We start from the raw sequence: 13730 nt of genomic DNA on the forward strand, positions 1-13730 counted from the left end.
AAAAATTTTGTTCAAATCCAGCATTTGATTATTGATATATGATCCTTTATTTAAAAAATAAAGTTTAAATCAGGCCTACTAAAAAAAAACAATGAATAAGAAACATTTTTATTGAGAAGAAAGAAGCATTTCTTTAAGTTGTCTGGCTCCTACGGTGAAATAAATGCTTGGGGACCCTTGTTGACACAATATTGAATTTGGAGTTGGCATCAATGAATGAGAGAGACGAACACTCGATTCAAATTCACTTCTTGCTTTAAAAAAAAATTACCACCAGGTAATCAAGGGGGATCATTTTAATTCTTTATGATATATAAGAGCTTATAAAAATTATGGCATTTGTTTGCTTTAATCAAAGAAGATAATGGTGGAACAATGGCTTCAAGAACCCAAAGTGGTTGGTTCGCAGCCATCATGTACACAGGCTAACACATCCCGGTAGTCCCTGGAAATGGTGAATGAATCATAGACCTTTCCATCGCTGCTCTTCTTGTACTCAAACAGGAGAGATGAATGGTTGAATGCTGTCAGCTTCACAAAACCAAAATCTGAATCATTGTAAAGACTCCAAGATGTCTGGAATGGACCAAATCCTGATAAATGGCTCCCTCCCCCACCAACAACGATGTGGATTGTCCCATTTACAACACCTGAATAGTGAGATTTTTCCATATTCATGCACTGAGACTGCATTTACCAACAAACAGTAAAACATTAGATGATATGAAGGCTGAAGCAAGTTATAGCAGATGACTTTTGAGAATCTGTTTATTGTCAAACACAGCCTTGATTCTTGGAAGATACATAGGCTGTGAAGATTGTGTGAATATGCTCTGAACCTATGTTTGTTCGATTTTTCATTTTTATTGAAGTATCTATGTCCGACACATATAAGACGGATATGAGTTTGAAGATTCGACCATTCAAATATATATAATAAAAAAAAAACTAAGAAAAAGATTGAGGCTAACGGTGTCAAACACTTACATGTATTAAACACTCACCCTGAGTACAAGTAACATACTATGAACCAGTCCTATATTTTGATAAAACCCCAAGTAATAGTTTTCTGCCATACCTGGTAAACTGGGCACGTTCTTTCATAGTTATGTTCATGTCCAAAAAACGCGATATCTACTTTGTACTTCTGCCAAAGTCCCTGCTAGCTTTCCCTTCCCATAGGCTCCGCAAATGTGCCATCCCTCCAATAGCTAGAGGAATAACCAAGAACACGATGAGCAGCAAAGATCAACCAGGGCTGCTTCTGCCGGTCTGCTGATGCTAGGCACTTCTCAATGAACTTGTACTGCTCTGAACCCTGCCTCCAATCATGTTCAGTATCAGCTATACAAAAGTGGAACATGCCATAGTCCGTTGAATACCTGTACAGGACAAGTAGTGTGACTTAAAGCTTTCTTTCTGGGGGATAATGACATGCATATTATGAATGTTACATAATAACTTTGCTTTTTTCAAGTTACATACCAAAACTTAGCTCTGTTCTCAGCAGGAACATAAAACATGGTCTCAGCTAGCACCCCACATTCACCACCAGAATCATTTCCATCATAGAAGGATCCTGAGTTGGGTGTGTCACGTTCATGGTTGCCACTATACAAAAGGAAGCAATCTTGGTTAGATCCGATGTAGCATTTTGCTTATAGCTGCAAAGTAATTTCCATGTTTTACAAAGAGCACAGTATTTAAGCATGCAAACCTTGCAATCATGTATGGCACAGTTGATGCAATGGGCTCCACCTGTGCTGTGAACTGGTCCCACTGTGAGATATATCCATTTGCATATGTAATGTCTCCTATATGAAAGACTATGTCAATGTTTTTCAAGTCCTTGATTAATTGATCTGTGGTGTTAAGTGAGCCAGGCTGATAATTACTGTACTCATTCGAACCATCTCTCTCTGCCTGAAACATGTTGAAACAATTATAAATCTCTTCATTTCCCCATATATATGCACTGTGCAGCAATTAAGTGTCAAATAACATTCAACGCTATGAAATTGCAGATACTTTTGTTTTCTCCATTCAATGGGTTCTTTGATATTTGCTTTTACAGTTCCCTCCACAAGATTCATCAAGTAGTATCATTCAAAGATAAATGAATGCAACAGAGAATATAAAGTTAGAATAAGTCTATGGCGAAAACACAAGATTGGCCTGGTAGCAGCGTGGCTGACTTTGAATATAATCAAGACATCAGAGAGAAAGGTTGTAGAAAACCAAGATTTTACTAATGAAACGTAAAAATTGTTCTTCATTTTCATACTTACTAAAATGCATGTCATATTTATTACCTTTCCCATGTCTCCAAATATTACAACTCGCTGTAACGAGTCCTGCCCTGGATATGGCGATGACTTGAATGAGTAGCTCTTGCTCCACGCATAAGAACCATTAAGTAACTTGTGACCAAGCCTATATGTGTACCTGAAGGCAATAATAATCACAGCCATATGAACAAATTGCCCAGTCTCCTCATCATTTCTATTAAACAAATGTCATTTGTGTTACATACACTGAGTTTGGCCACAAATCCTTTAAGAAACTTGTATGGAAGAAACCAGGATCACGCCAACCAACTGTTCGGGCTGGTGGAGCTGCATTTTGTCATCAAAATACAGTTAGAAACATGGCTTCAATCTGCATCTTACCAAATCTCGAGTGAAACATTTGCAATTAAGAATATAAACTAAACAGAAGCTTCAATTAAATTTCGTTGTATTATTTGACAGTTTGTCTTAAGCTCTTATGAATTCTGCCAAAAAGTTTGCCAATCTTTCACATGAATTATCGGTCAAATTCTAGTCACTAAAAAGAAATATAATATTAGTCATAATCTTCTGGCAACACTTGATAGTTTCTCTGGCATAGATAAGTTAAATGGACAAAAAATTTGTAGTCAAAGGAAAGATGGACCATACCACACATACTGTTTCGATGGAATGTTAGTGTTCCAGCAGGTGATCGAGTTTGAGATTCTCCTTTCTGACCCCACTCAACGAAAGGTACAGCTTCAATAATGTTTAGCCGCTTGTCCAGGTCACCGTCATCTGTGTAAATTTGTTAGAGAATCAGGCAAACTGAAATTACATGATCAGAAAAAGAACTGATAAATGTTTACAAGTCAGGCAGATTTGGCAATCCAAACCCAGGAGAAAGTGGGGAAGGGAACCCGAATACACTTTGGAAAGCCTCATTGCTGACTGATGGCCAGTCAGTGTAGAATTAGCACACAGACAGGCTTTTGCTTGCAATCAAAATCCAAATATTTGTGGAAAATTGATGGAGAGTGAGACATAAAGAACTTACTTCATTCCAAGACTTCCCTTGAGAAAGGCGTGGATACAGAGGTGCCTTTGGGTTAACAAAACTTATTACATTTGAAACTGCCACCAGTTTTGGCTGCAACAAATTATCAATCAAGAACAAGGGTGAAATATGCTATAGCAAAGCATTAAGTTTGGAACTTCACATGCATAACATATTAAAAGCAACAAATAGAATAGAGGAAACAGTTCATACATCTGATAACCCGCCGGAAAATAATGCGAATGAAAAATCTGCCCGCTGATTGATCAACTGAAAATTTATCGAAGCTTTTCCAGTCTTGTTGTATTCAGCATTGGAATCATTAGCATATTTGTACTTACAAAAAAAAAATCACATTGTATAAGGCAAATGGTCTCAATATTAGGCTAAGAACACACAATGGTACCTAGCTATAACACAGACCTTTATTGGGGCTGAGCATATGTAAGGAAACTGTTGCATATCCTCAGTAGGTGGACAGGTAGACGAGCTGCCATTATAGAATGAATTCCTTGATCAACAAAACTAGAACATACAGAGGAAGAAAAAAAATTCTCAAATGTGCAGTCATCAGAAAATTATTCAAAAATTGCCTCCAGCCCCGCTTCCCTTTTGAAAGCAAAGTATATGATTAACAAAGTTGAAAAATTACTTGAAGTTTGCAGGAGAAAAGACTGCAACCCAATCATCCTCAGAAGGTTTAGGGCATTCAACTTCCACAGTTACCCAGTCAGAATCTCCCCCCTGTGAAGTGTGAACAAACCAAGGCAGTTACAAGGAATTTATATATCTCAAACCGCTCAGAACACCATGCTTCAGTTTTTGAAAAACTTGTCCAAACCATGCATCTAAACTTGTGAATTGTGATCTATCAAAGACCTTAACATGTATTGGATTGAAACAAAGCATCTTCAGCGAAACATATAAGATTGAATTAGATTTTACCTTCACCCCAAGAACAAGTGGGTGTGCTTTGACAGAAGCATTTTCATGAAGTGCATAGACCGCCTTGTGAATGGCAATTTTGGACAATGGCTGCACTCCATCGCCATTTCCAGCATGAGCTACTGCTGCAGCAGGACCAAAGTTTAAACACTGCAGTAAAGACAACCATATGAAAAGATACACCATAGATACCAAGCTCTCCATTTACTATGCTATGAGCTATCTCTGTGACAGTGACCATAATGTTCTAAAGCCTCTACTTTAAAATCAGCATCCTTCGGTATGAACACAAAAAACAAATGCTGTAGAAACTTGAAAGTGAAAGATAAGCCGGCCATTGAATCTGCTTTCTCCTTTCTTTGGTCAACTTACAATTTTTAATATAAATTATTAAAAATTTTCCAATTGAGCCACATTCTTCCTATGCTTTGAAAAACGAAAACTCTTGCCGATATGGTCAGACACTGCTTCCTGCCTCCTTCTAATGCCAATACGAAGGAATTCAATATTCAGCTATTCACCCAAATTACCCTTTACGGCTATACTTTGTATCCTACGAAAAACGACAGATTATGGTCTGAAAGCTGGTGGAGACTGACGTTTTTGACAAAGTTGTAAATGAGCAATATCCAATAAAGTAGACCAACAACGGTAGCTATTAATGTTGCCGACAACAACAATTGAGCTGATGTTGGTCAGAACTCAGAAGCTGCAAGAGAAAAACAAGTTGAGCGAGTGATTTGCTTTGATTTTCTTATACATTTTATTTCCCTTTTTTTTTTTTTTTAGCAAATCAAACAGAAGGTAAGTGTCTCTCGGGAGCAGAGACTTTCAAACATTAAAATGCCTTAAGTAATTTTTCTTCATTTTTAGTTTCTTCAAGTTTGATTAGACATATTAACCTCATAGTTGTTATGCGCAAGCCACGTGATTTCTTCAGTCCTCGACCATAAATGTCGACCTCGAGATTGATTGGAGATCAAATGGATCCAGATCAACTACGTTTTCTCCGTACAATTCATTACAATTAAAGAATTAAAAAAAATATTGGATAACTTAATAAACACCATACCGTCCACAAGTTCACACTGAAAATACACACGAACTTGACTATCTTTTGCGGCCATACATGCTAATACATGCCATCAATCTGACATGACCAATTCATAAAAATAATAATAATAATAACAACCACATGGGTGATGATTGAAAAAGACATGGCAACATTTTTGTCATGCAAATGCATTAGCGTACAAGAAAAATACCAGTAAGTTTTGATACATTTTGATCCGCATGAGTAAAGGTTGTGCTTTCAGTCATTGCTAGAAATGAAGTAAAACTCGAATAATTGTGGAACAAGGATTATTGCCTAAGACTTCTGAGATGCATGAATGAGAATCACCATAGCCTAATCATTTACAAAATCGATACCTAATGGTGAAATAGAAAAAGTTATGGCAGTTGTGTTTCGTGTTGATTTCAGTTTTCGAGATTCCTTTCATTCATTTCTTCCTTTGGAACACAGGGGAAAGCTTCTTCTCCAACTCTAACAAGCTGAAATTTCAATAGAACGATTACCAAATAACTTGTTAAAAGGATATTTTATCATAAAGATTCAACTAAAATATGGAAAATCAAATAAATGACTCACATCTCATATTTGTGTAAAGCTTCGTTTCGTTTTGCTATGTAGAGATCACTATCTTTAGGTAAATTGTTCAAAGGGTTGCCTAGATAACATGAAAGAAAAAGAATTAGATCGAAGTAACAGATAAAGGAAAGTATTAAAGTAGCATTAGTATCTCAACATCTCTGAGATTAGGAAATTGGACACAAGTATCTCATATCTAACAAGGAAACATGATAAAAAAAGAGATAAACATGTAATGAGCTGGATAATGCAAACAAAATCTATTACATACCAAGGATTATGCTTGAACTGGTATTACATTGTAGCTGTTTGCTTGTTTTCATGAAATATTATTTTGATTTTTCCTTTATAAGAAATTTGACAAAGTGCAAAGGAAGAAACACGTGTAAAAGCAACAAAAAAGCAAAAGAAACCTCCGAAATTAGTGCATTTTATAAAAACAGATAAGATATGAGCCCAAGCAAGCTCATAACTTAGTAACTAAGCATCAACATGACCAGAAAACAACTTAGCTGCAAGTTGCCCAAAATAAGCTGAGGCACACTAGAACATCCCACTAAAATTTAGTTATTATGGTATGTTCACAAACCATTAGCTTTTGAGTTGAATTAATTTCTTTATTTTCTGGACATCAACTTAAGTGAAATTGTGGCTTTAGATTTACTGACGTGTCCCTAAAATGATTCTGTTTCCTCTCAACTCTCATCTCAGGAAAGCAAAAGAATCACTCCATTGATATTGAACATCCAAACCTGCCCTAAAAATTATAAAAGCTAGCAGAAAAATGTGACATACTTAGCGCTGGTGCTGGTTTTTTTGCCCCTACATTCTTCTGAACTTTCAAAGCAGTTTCATTATTCGAGGGCTGCAAACCAACCTGTTCAAGTAGAGGCAGTAGCACCATTCTGGATTAGTATGAATGCAGTGAAGTTTCAACTGAAATATGCAATTAAGTCATTAGAAGTTGAAGGATAAAAGTAGATGAAACGGCTAATTCTTTCCAAGTTCAATGATATGAAATGAGTCTTTGAGCCATAAATATGAATATAAAGCAAACATTTTTACAAGGACACATTCTACCAACCCAACTAAACATTCACATATCATACATACACTAGAGGGCCAAAGATCCAAGTAGACACATTAAAATATGAAATGTGAATTGCAGCACCAATGGTTTCTACTTACAAATGAGAAGAATCACTACCTTCTTTTCCCTCCTCTTTATTATCTTTAAATGGCACTTTTTTATGTAGTGCATCAAATGGTATCGGGAATGTCTAGAGCACAATTGGTCCTTGACTTGAGGGTTCTCGTTTAACCAATCTGAAATATCTTTAGATTTGACCACTTCATCCGTATCCAAAGATTCTAACCATGAATAAACCGGAATCCACTGATCAGTGCGCTGAAACCGAGCCGGTGGAAGATCAGGCTGACTTGGTTCTTTTTCCTGCCATAAGAGACGAGAAAAAGGATAAGAACAAAGGGCATAAAACTTCACCCTCAACACAAGCAACCGTCCAAAAGGGACCAAAAAAAAAAAAAAACCCATAGGTTTCAAGAAAGCATAAAGAGAATTTTCAATTCACTGCATCTTTATACAAATCATATTCAGTCTAAATGGATATAATTGAGCAATTCAAACAGATCCCTAAATCAACAATTAAAGAAAATATGCTTTTCTTTTCTATTACATGCATTGACTCTCCCCCCATGTTTTGATCTCTCTATTTGACAATATCACATTGCAAGAATTCCAAAGAATAAGAAATAAAAAAGACCCAGCATTTTTTGTTTTTTTTTATTTCAGGAGCCCAAACCCACCCTTTTTTTTAGTCATTGAATAGGATCATGTATATGGAAACAATATCCAAGCAACTAATACTGTAACCAGCCAATCACATCCGCATAGTTAAAACTGAGATTGAGATGTCATATTTTACACGTTATGAAATGAGATATTTTTACTAAAAAAGAACCCACTGTAATAAATGCTGAGAGGATTCTCATTGAAATGACACCTGGGACTGGGAGGGCAATCTCAGGTAATTTTGAATAGAGAGGAGCCTGTCCACGAGCTCAGATCGTGGCATGGATTGAAGCTCGGCTGGTAACGAGCCGAAGTTGGAGTCGATCCAGACTTCGACTTGGCTCACGTTCACGGCTTTCGCTTCTGGGAATGCGCTTACCCAAGCACGAGCCAGGGTCTCCCATTCTTGGGCCTGTTGGTCTTCGTGGAGCTGATTGTTAGGGTTTCGATCGGACGGTCTAGGTTCATCGTCTAGGGTTTGCTCTGTTGAATTCGACATCTCGTCGGGATTCCGCCAAATTTTACCTGAGAAGGAGGAGCTCTTTTTTGCGGTTATCTTCTGTCTTCGAATTAAAAGGAAACGACAGCGTTTATCTTTTTTCAAGTTTTATTTTCTCGTGGAATTTTAAAACTTTAAACGACAAAGGCTAATTTCTTATTACTTCGTTCTTAAACCTACCTTAACTTTTGTCATTTACTTGAGTTCTGTACTTCATTTTGTTCTAAAATTTGACCACCAAGTCTATTCGCTACATAGATTGTATTTTTTTTTTTTTAAATATCCAAATAAACTCTTGAATTTTATTTTAAAATACAAATAAACCCTTGATATTTTATTATATAAAATTAAAATTTTATAATTTTATTTATTATAATTATACTCAATTAAATTTTAAAATTAGATATCCAATTGATAGAATTTTTAAAATAATATTCTCTTAAATATTTATCATTTAATTCATTCAAATGAATCTAAGTAACCTAAACTCTAAATCCAATTAAAAATTAAATTTATTTTATCTAAAATTTAAACGTGTGTAATCACATAAACAAACAAAAACACGTTTTATTTTTTTGAAAGACTATTTTTTTAATTTTTAAAAGAGACCACTTAAAAGATTAAATCTCAAATGTTTGACCGAATTGAGTTTGAATCGAATTAAGTTGGACTGCATTTGAGTTGTTCGGAAGGGAAGGCCTCCCCCGGCTCCAACGTTACTCGGCCGCTGCAACATTACCGCCTGATCTAAGGCTCAATATTTTTATAACAAAACACGGTCACCTGATAGAAACTATGTCGGAGCACTTTGATTAGGCGTATTTCCCTTTCCCATTAATGTAATAAATCATATAAATCATAAATTAAATGCAGTATCGCTGCAAAATTGTCTCACACATATGGCTTCGATGGTCTATCTATTAACTTCCATAGTGTTCCTTCTGTAAAAATACCCTTGTGTTGAAGCTTTACTGGAGGAAGACTACCTACCTCGTCTTGTGGGCTTTGGCCAATTTCTTCTTTCGTTTCTTTACAGCTTTTGGAACTTTTGTCTTTCGAGCCTCCCTCTTCTCCTCTTTCACTTTCTTTTTGTTCTCTTTTCTAGCAGCTCTCTTATCAACTTGAGCCACATTGTCAGATGAGGGACCCTTCTCTTCTGAGCCACTCCAGTTCTCTTCAGCCCCATCTGTTTCTGAACCAGACGCAGACTCAGCTTCGGACTCGCTCTCCTGAGAATTAGAACGCCCTGTTGGATCGACAGAGGACCCTTCTACGGGTATTGTGTTAGCATCCTGTGGCTGCTGCTCTGCTGGTGAAGATTGAACTTTAGGGAGAGCTTCCTTTAGTCCGGTAATTGTCTTATAATATAGGTCTCCAGTGTCCTTGCCACTTGTTAACCGTATTACATCCTCCTCCACATTCTTGACATGATCCAGTGTCTTGGGAATATATGACTGAAGAAAAGGAAACAAATAATCACAGAGTTAATATTCGCCAAAAAATTTATACAACCTGATATTCATATCACATTGCAAGTCCGAAAAATTCTCTCAAACTAATGATATGCCCTAAAACCGAAAATTTCCAATCTGTTAAATCTAATGCCCTTTGCTTAAGAGAAGAAGCAAGGAACTTAGAGACACTCCAATAATCATGCATTGTTATATTGTCATTCAACAAACCTGCACAAACACAGAGTCCGCAATTTCATCCTCCACAGACATATCTCCTCTTGCCAAAATCTTTTGCTGAACCTGAAATGAGATACATGGGATACAAAGAGTAAAAACAAAGATTTCTCTAAGTTAATAAGGCAAATCTGAACCAATAAAAGGACAAACCTCTTCCAAATAACTATCTACAGAGTCATCTGTAATAGTTGGATCCACTATAAAGTCAAATAACTCTCGAATTTTCATGACAGCTACACCATGTTTCTTAAAGAAATCCTGCATGGGGAAATGTTTGATTAACTCTTACAGTCATAATCAAGGTACACATTACTCTCATCTAAAGAAATATTCAATTTATAGAAAGAAACACAATAACTTTTTCCTATTTAAGGAGGTAGGGGTGGAGAATTTTCAAGGTCAACAGGGGGAAAAGGTGCCAAAATAATAAAAGAAAAGACAAGAACATACAGAAACATGAACACAATCTTCACGTAAGAAATCCAGGGCATGTGGGTGGTCAAGGTCAACTGCTTGAGAGACATCGATTATGTACAAGTGACCCTGCAAAGTGGAAAATTTTCAAATGAGCCCAAAAATAACTTAGTGATCCGTTTTTCCTCTTAGCAGAAAGTTTTTGTTGGGAATCTACAAAAATAAGCACAAAGAAAAATGTATTACAGTTGCAAGGAATTGAAACATTAATCATCACCTCAAAATAAAGTATGTTATATTCACTGAGATCTCCATGCACTAATTTGCATTTTTGGTATAATGTCCGCATGGCAAGTATCATCTGAAAAATAAGCCATTAAGTTGAAGCTTATCTACAAAAGAAAGAGAAAAATAAAGCAAAATAACTCAATACCTTTTGAGTAGCTCAAAATAATGTCATAGTTGTTTAACATAAGGACATACCTCTACATAACATTCACGTAACTTGTCTAAAGATAATGCGGCATCTTTAAGACGAGGTGCAGCCCAACCAGCTTTTCCTGTAAAAAAAAGTTTGAGCACCAAAACCCATAGAAAATCAGCATAAAAGATAAGTACAACCACTAGCATATGTTAAGTTTATTGGTTGGAAAAATAAATCCATAACAATAAGAACCTACACTACCTATGAATTCCATGACCAGAACATGAAGTCTCAAAAGTAATGGAGTTGGGCACCTAATTCCTGCAGCCTTCAGCCTGCAACTCAAAACAAAAATATTTTCACTCAAGAAAAGCAAGCAAAATGATCCACACATAATTCAGTCATCTGTTTCTGTTCACAGAAACAAAGGTCAACTTCCTAGAAATCATTAAATATTTGTTTTACCTCATAAGATTCCTCATTTCCTTCTCAGCCCATGTCTTCACCATTTTTCTAGGATTGTGCTTACAATATCCATATCTGAATCTGTAATCACCTTGAACATATCGATCTCGATCCCTGAAGTTATAATTAGAAACCAATTTATTACATTATTAACCTACATAAACTTTTGCATGAAAAGATGGGATTTAATTTTGTGAAATACAAAATAATGCCGCTGATTCAAAAAATTTTGAATCCTACATCAAAATAGAGAACAGAAGATAACAATTACAAACCAACAACTATAATGGAAATTGGGTACATTCATCCAAAACAATATAATCAAGAGGAATGGAACAATTACTAACATCCATTAAAAATTACTAACATTTTAGAGGGGGCAATGTTCTATATTCCAAAGGGAAGGAGCATACATTCTAATTATCGAATCAATATCCAACTTACTTGAAAATCAAAACAGAAGTTTTGTACACTTTGATTGCTAGTTCCTGACCATCTGATTTTGTTGCATGATATACATTTGCCTGTACAAAGAACAAAGTATCACATTATTTCATCAGGAAATGATTTTACAAACTGAAGTAAACACAATTAACATCTAAACAATAACACCACATTACATACTTCTTTTCCAGTTGATATGCAGCCATTGATGTCATGAAAGACGCCGCGATTCAGCATTTTAAACAGAACCATTCGAGTTCTCGGATCAATAGCCTGTCGAACAACATCATCATGAGCACAATCTTCCAAAAACAATAAAAACAAATCAGAATGAAAACAATCATCAAAGTTTGAAAGCAATAACCTGCTCGACTGTTGCACGATCGGCCTTTTCGGTAGTTTTAACTTTACCGATGGCCATTTCTCGAACACTTTCACGAATTGCAGTTGTAACAGAATTCGACATTCCAACGTTTAACCTCCCTTCCCATTCCTACGCCACAAAATTCAGTCACTAAATCAATAAAAAAAAATTAAATGAATACAAAGTAGGTGATAGTGACATAATTTTATACCTCTAAAGGGGAAGCTCGAATGTGATTAGAGAACTTCAGGTTACGGTTGGAGAGAGGTTGAAGAGAGGATGAGTTGGGCCGCGAGTGAAGCCCACCGTGGGCGTTAGGCCTCCTCGAATTGAGCGTGAAAGCAGCGTCGACGGACTCGCCATCGTCCTTGGAATCCAAATAGTCCAACGCCTCACCGATTTCGGAGTCAGATGACCACGAAATATCTTCTTCCTCTTCCTCATATTCCGCTGCTTCGTTCGGCGATTCTTCTGGTTTCTCTTCTATTTTAGACATCCAGCTTCTTCTTTCCGCCGATAATGGCTTTCACAGTTCGAGAGAAAACGAAAGGGGAAAGGGGGGATAGATCGTTGGTCGGTTACCGCTTCGGCCGAGGTTCTCTTGAACCCTAAAAATGGAGGGAGGAAGCTCCTCTCTTTTCTAAATGGGCTGTGGCCGCTGATGCTGACCCGTAGGAGGAACTCAGGTGGGCCTTTTTATGTTGGGCTTCTTTTTTTAGTAAATGGTCAAAAATGCCCTTGAATTATAATTTAATAATTATTTAAATCTTTAATATTTTATTTCAATCAATTAATTCTTTAATATTTTATTTTGACTCGATTAAATTCTTAAATGGATGAAATCTAATTATTATGTGACAAAATTTAATTAATCAATCATCAAATTATAACCAATTGAATCTTTAGAGGATATGACAAAAAGACGCACAAAAAAGTTTTAAAAATAAAAAAATTTATTTTATTTAATTTTCATATATATTAATTATGTCACATTTCAAACTTTCATCAATTTTATTGATATTACATGAAATTTAATCTTAATTAATAAAAGTATATTTTCATCCAAATAATAGCTTAATTATATATAAATAAATATTAGAGGGATTAATTAATTATAATAAAAAATAAAAGCTGGGATGATTTTTTTATTTATATAATTCATGAATTTTTTTATACCTTTTTAACAAATTTTTTATCCCATTATATAAATAATATGGATACAATTATCGTATTGGAAAATAAAATTTTAAGTCATCACTAATCCGAAGCAAAAAGAACTTGGCTCAACTTAATTTATATAATAGATAAATTAAAAAGTTTCATAAGATGAAGCTTGTTAAACTCTTTCATCAAACTACCCAAATATAAAATATAATCATAGTCAAACAAGAAACAATGGTAGTATTTTGTAAACGCATAACTATAATGTTTTGAATTTGGATTAAATTAAAGTAAAATTCGAGACACTCGTGATTAGTGATTAGATCTGATAATTTTATATATAATATAATGATATGATAAAAAATTAATATAAAAAATATAAAAATAATATAACTTAAATTTTACAAAAATAATATATGGATTTGATAAAACTAATAATATATTTTATGTTTGTAATATCGATATAAATTATAATATAATAATTTTAAAAATTTTAATTTATCTTTAAATCATTTACCTTATTACATATTTA

At 35.1% G+C, this 13730-nt stretch overlaps 2 protein-coding genes and 1 pseudogene across 3 annotated transcripts; all 3 read right to left on the bottom strand.

Moving 5' to 3' along the window:
- Positions 1 to 220: 220 nt before the first annotated feature.
- Positions 221 to 5333, bottom strand: LOC111289349 (putative inactive purple acid phosphatase 27; annotated as a pseudogene). The gene is made up of 12 exons (XR_016346594.1): positions 4273 to 5333; positions 3980 to 4071; positions 3751 to 3817; positions 3541 to 3663; positions 3328 to 3420; positions 2940 to 3068; positions 2534 to 2615; positions 2313 to 2445; positions 1718 to 1923; positions 1486 to 1611; positions 1079 to 1382; positions 221 to 687 (listed from the first exon to the last, which is right to left on the bottom strand). The product of XR_016346594.1 is annotated as a putative inactive purple acid phosphatase 27 (transcript).
- A 142-nt stretch (positions 5334 to 5475) lies between these two features.
- Positions 5476 to 8480, bottom strand: LOC111289351 (uncharacterized). Its single transcript, XM_089768516.1, has 5 exons — positions 7948 to 8480; positions 7131 to 7376; positions 6719 to 6800; positions 5924 to 6002; positions 5476 to 5826 (listed from the first exon to the last, which is right to left on the bottom strand). The coding sequence occupies exons 1-5, from the start codon at positions 8233 to 8235 to the stop codon at positions 5775 to 5777; spliced, it is 747 nt and encodes a 248-aa protein (XP_089624642.1). The 5' UTR covers positions 8236 to 8480; the 3' UTR covers positions 5476 to 5774.
- A 539-nt stretch (positions 8481 to 9019) lies between these two features.
- LOC111289350 (uncharacterized) lies at positions 9020 to 12703 on the bottom strand. The gene is made up of 12 exons (XM_022880325.2): positions 12249 to 12703; positions 12038 to 12166; positions 11854 to 11946; positions 11674 to 11753; positions 11230 to 11343; positions 11026 to 11099; positions 10824 to 10900; positions 10618 to 10701; positions 10377 to 10469; positions 10077 to 10184; positions 9918 to 9989; positions 9020 to 9689 (listed from the first exon to the last, which is right to left on the bottom strand). Exons 1-12 carry the CDS (start codon positions 12531 to 12533, stop codon positions 9222 to 9224), a joined length of 1677 nt encoding a protein of 558 aa, XP_022736060.2. The 5' UTR covers positions 12534 to 12703; the 3' UTR covers positions 9020 to 9221.
- Between the last annotated feature and the right edge of the window lie 1027 nt (positions 12704 to 13730).

Source organism: Durio zibethinus, chromosome 11 (assembly GCF_047325235.1).
Source record: "Durio zibethinus cultivar Kanyao isolate XHJ-2024 chromosome 11, ASM4732523v1, whole genome shotgun sequence".
In the NCBI taxonomy this organism is placed as follows: domain Eukaryota; kingdom Viridiplantae; phylum Streptophyta; class Magnoliopsida; order Malvales; family Malvaceae; genus Durio; species Durio zibethinus.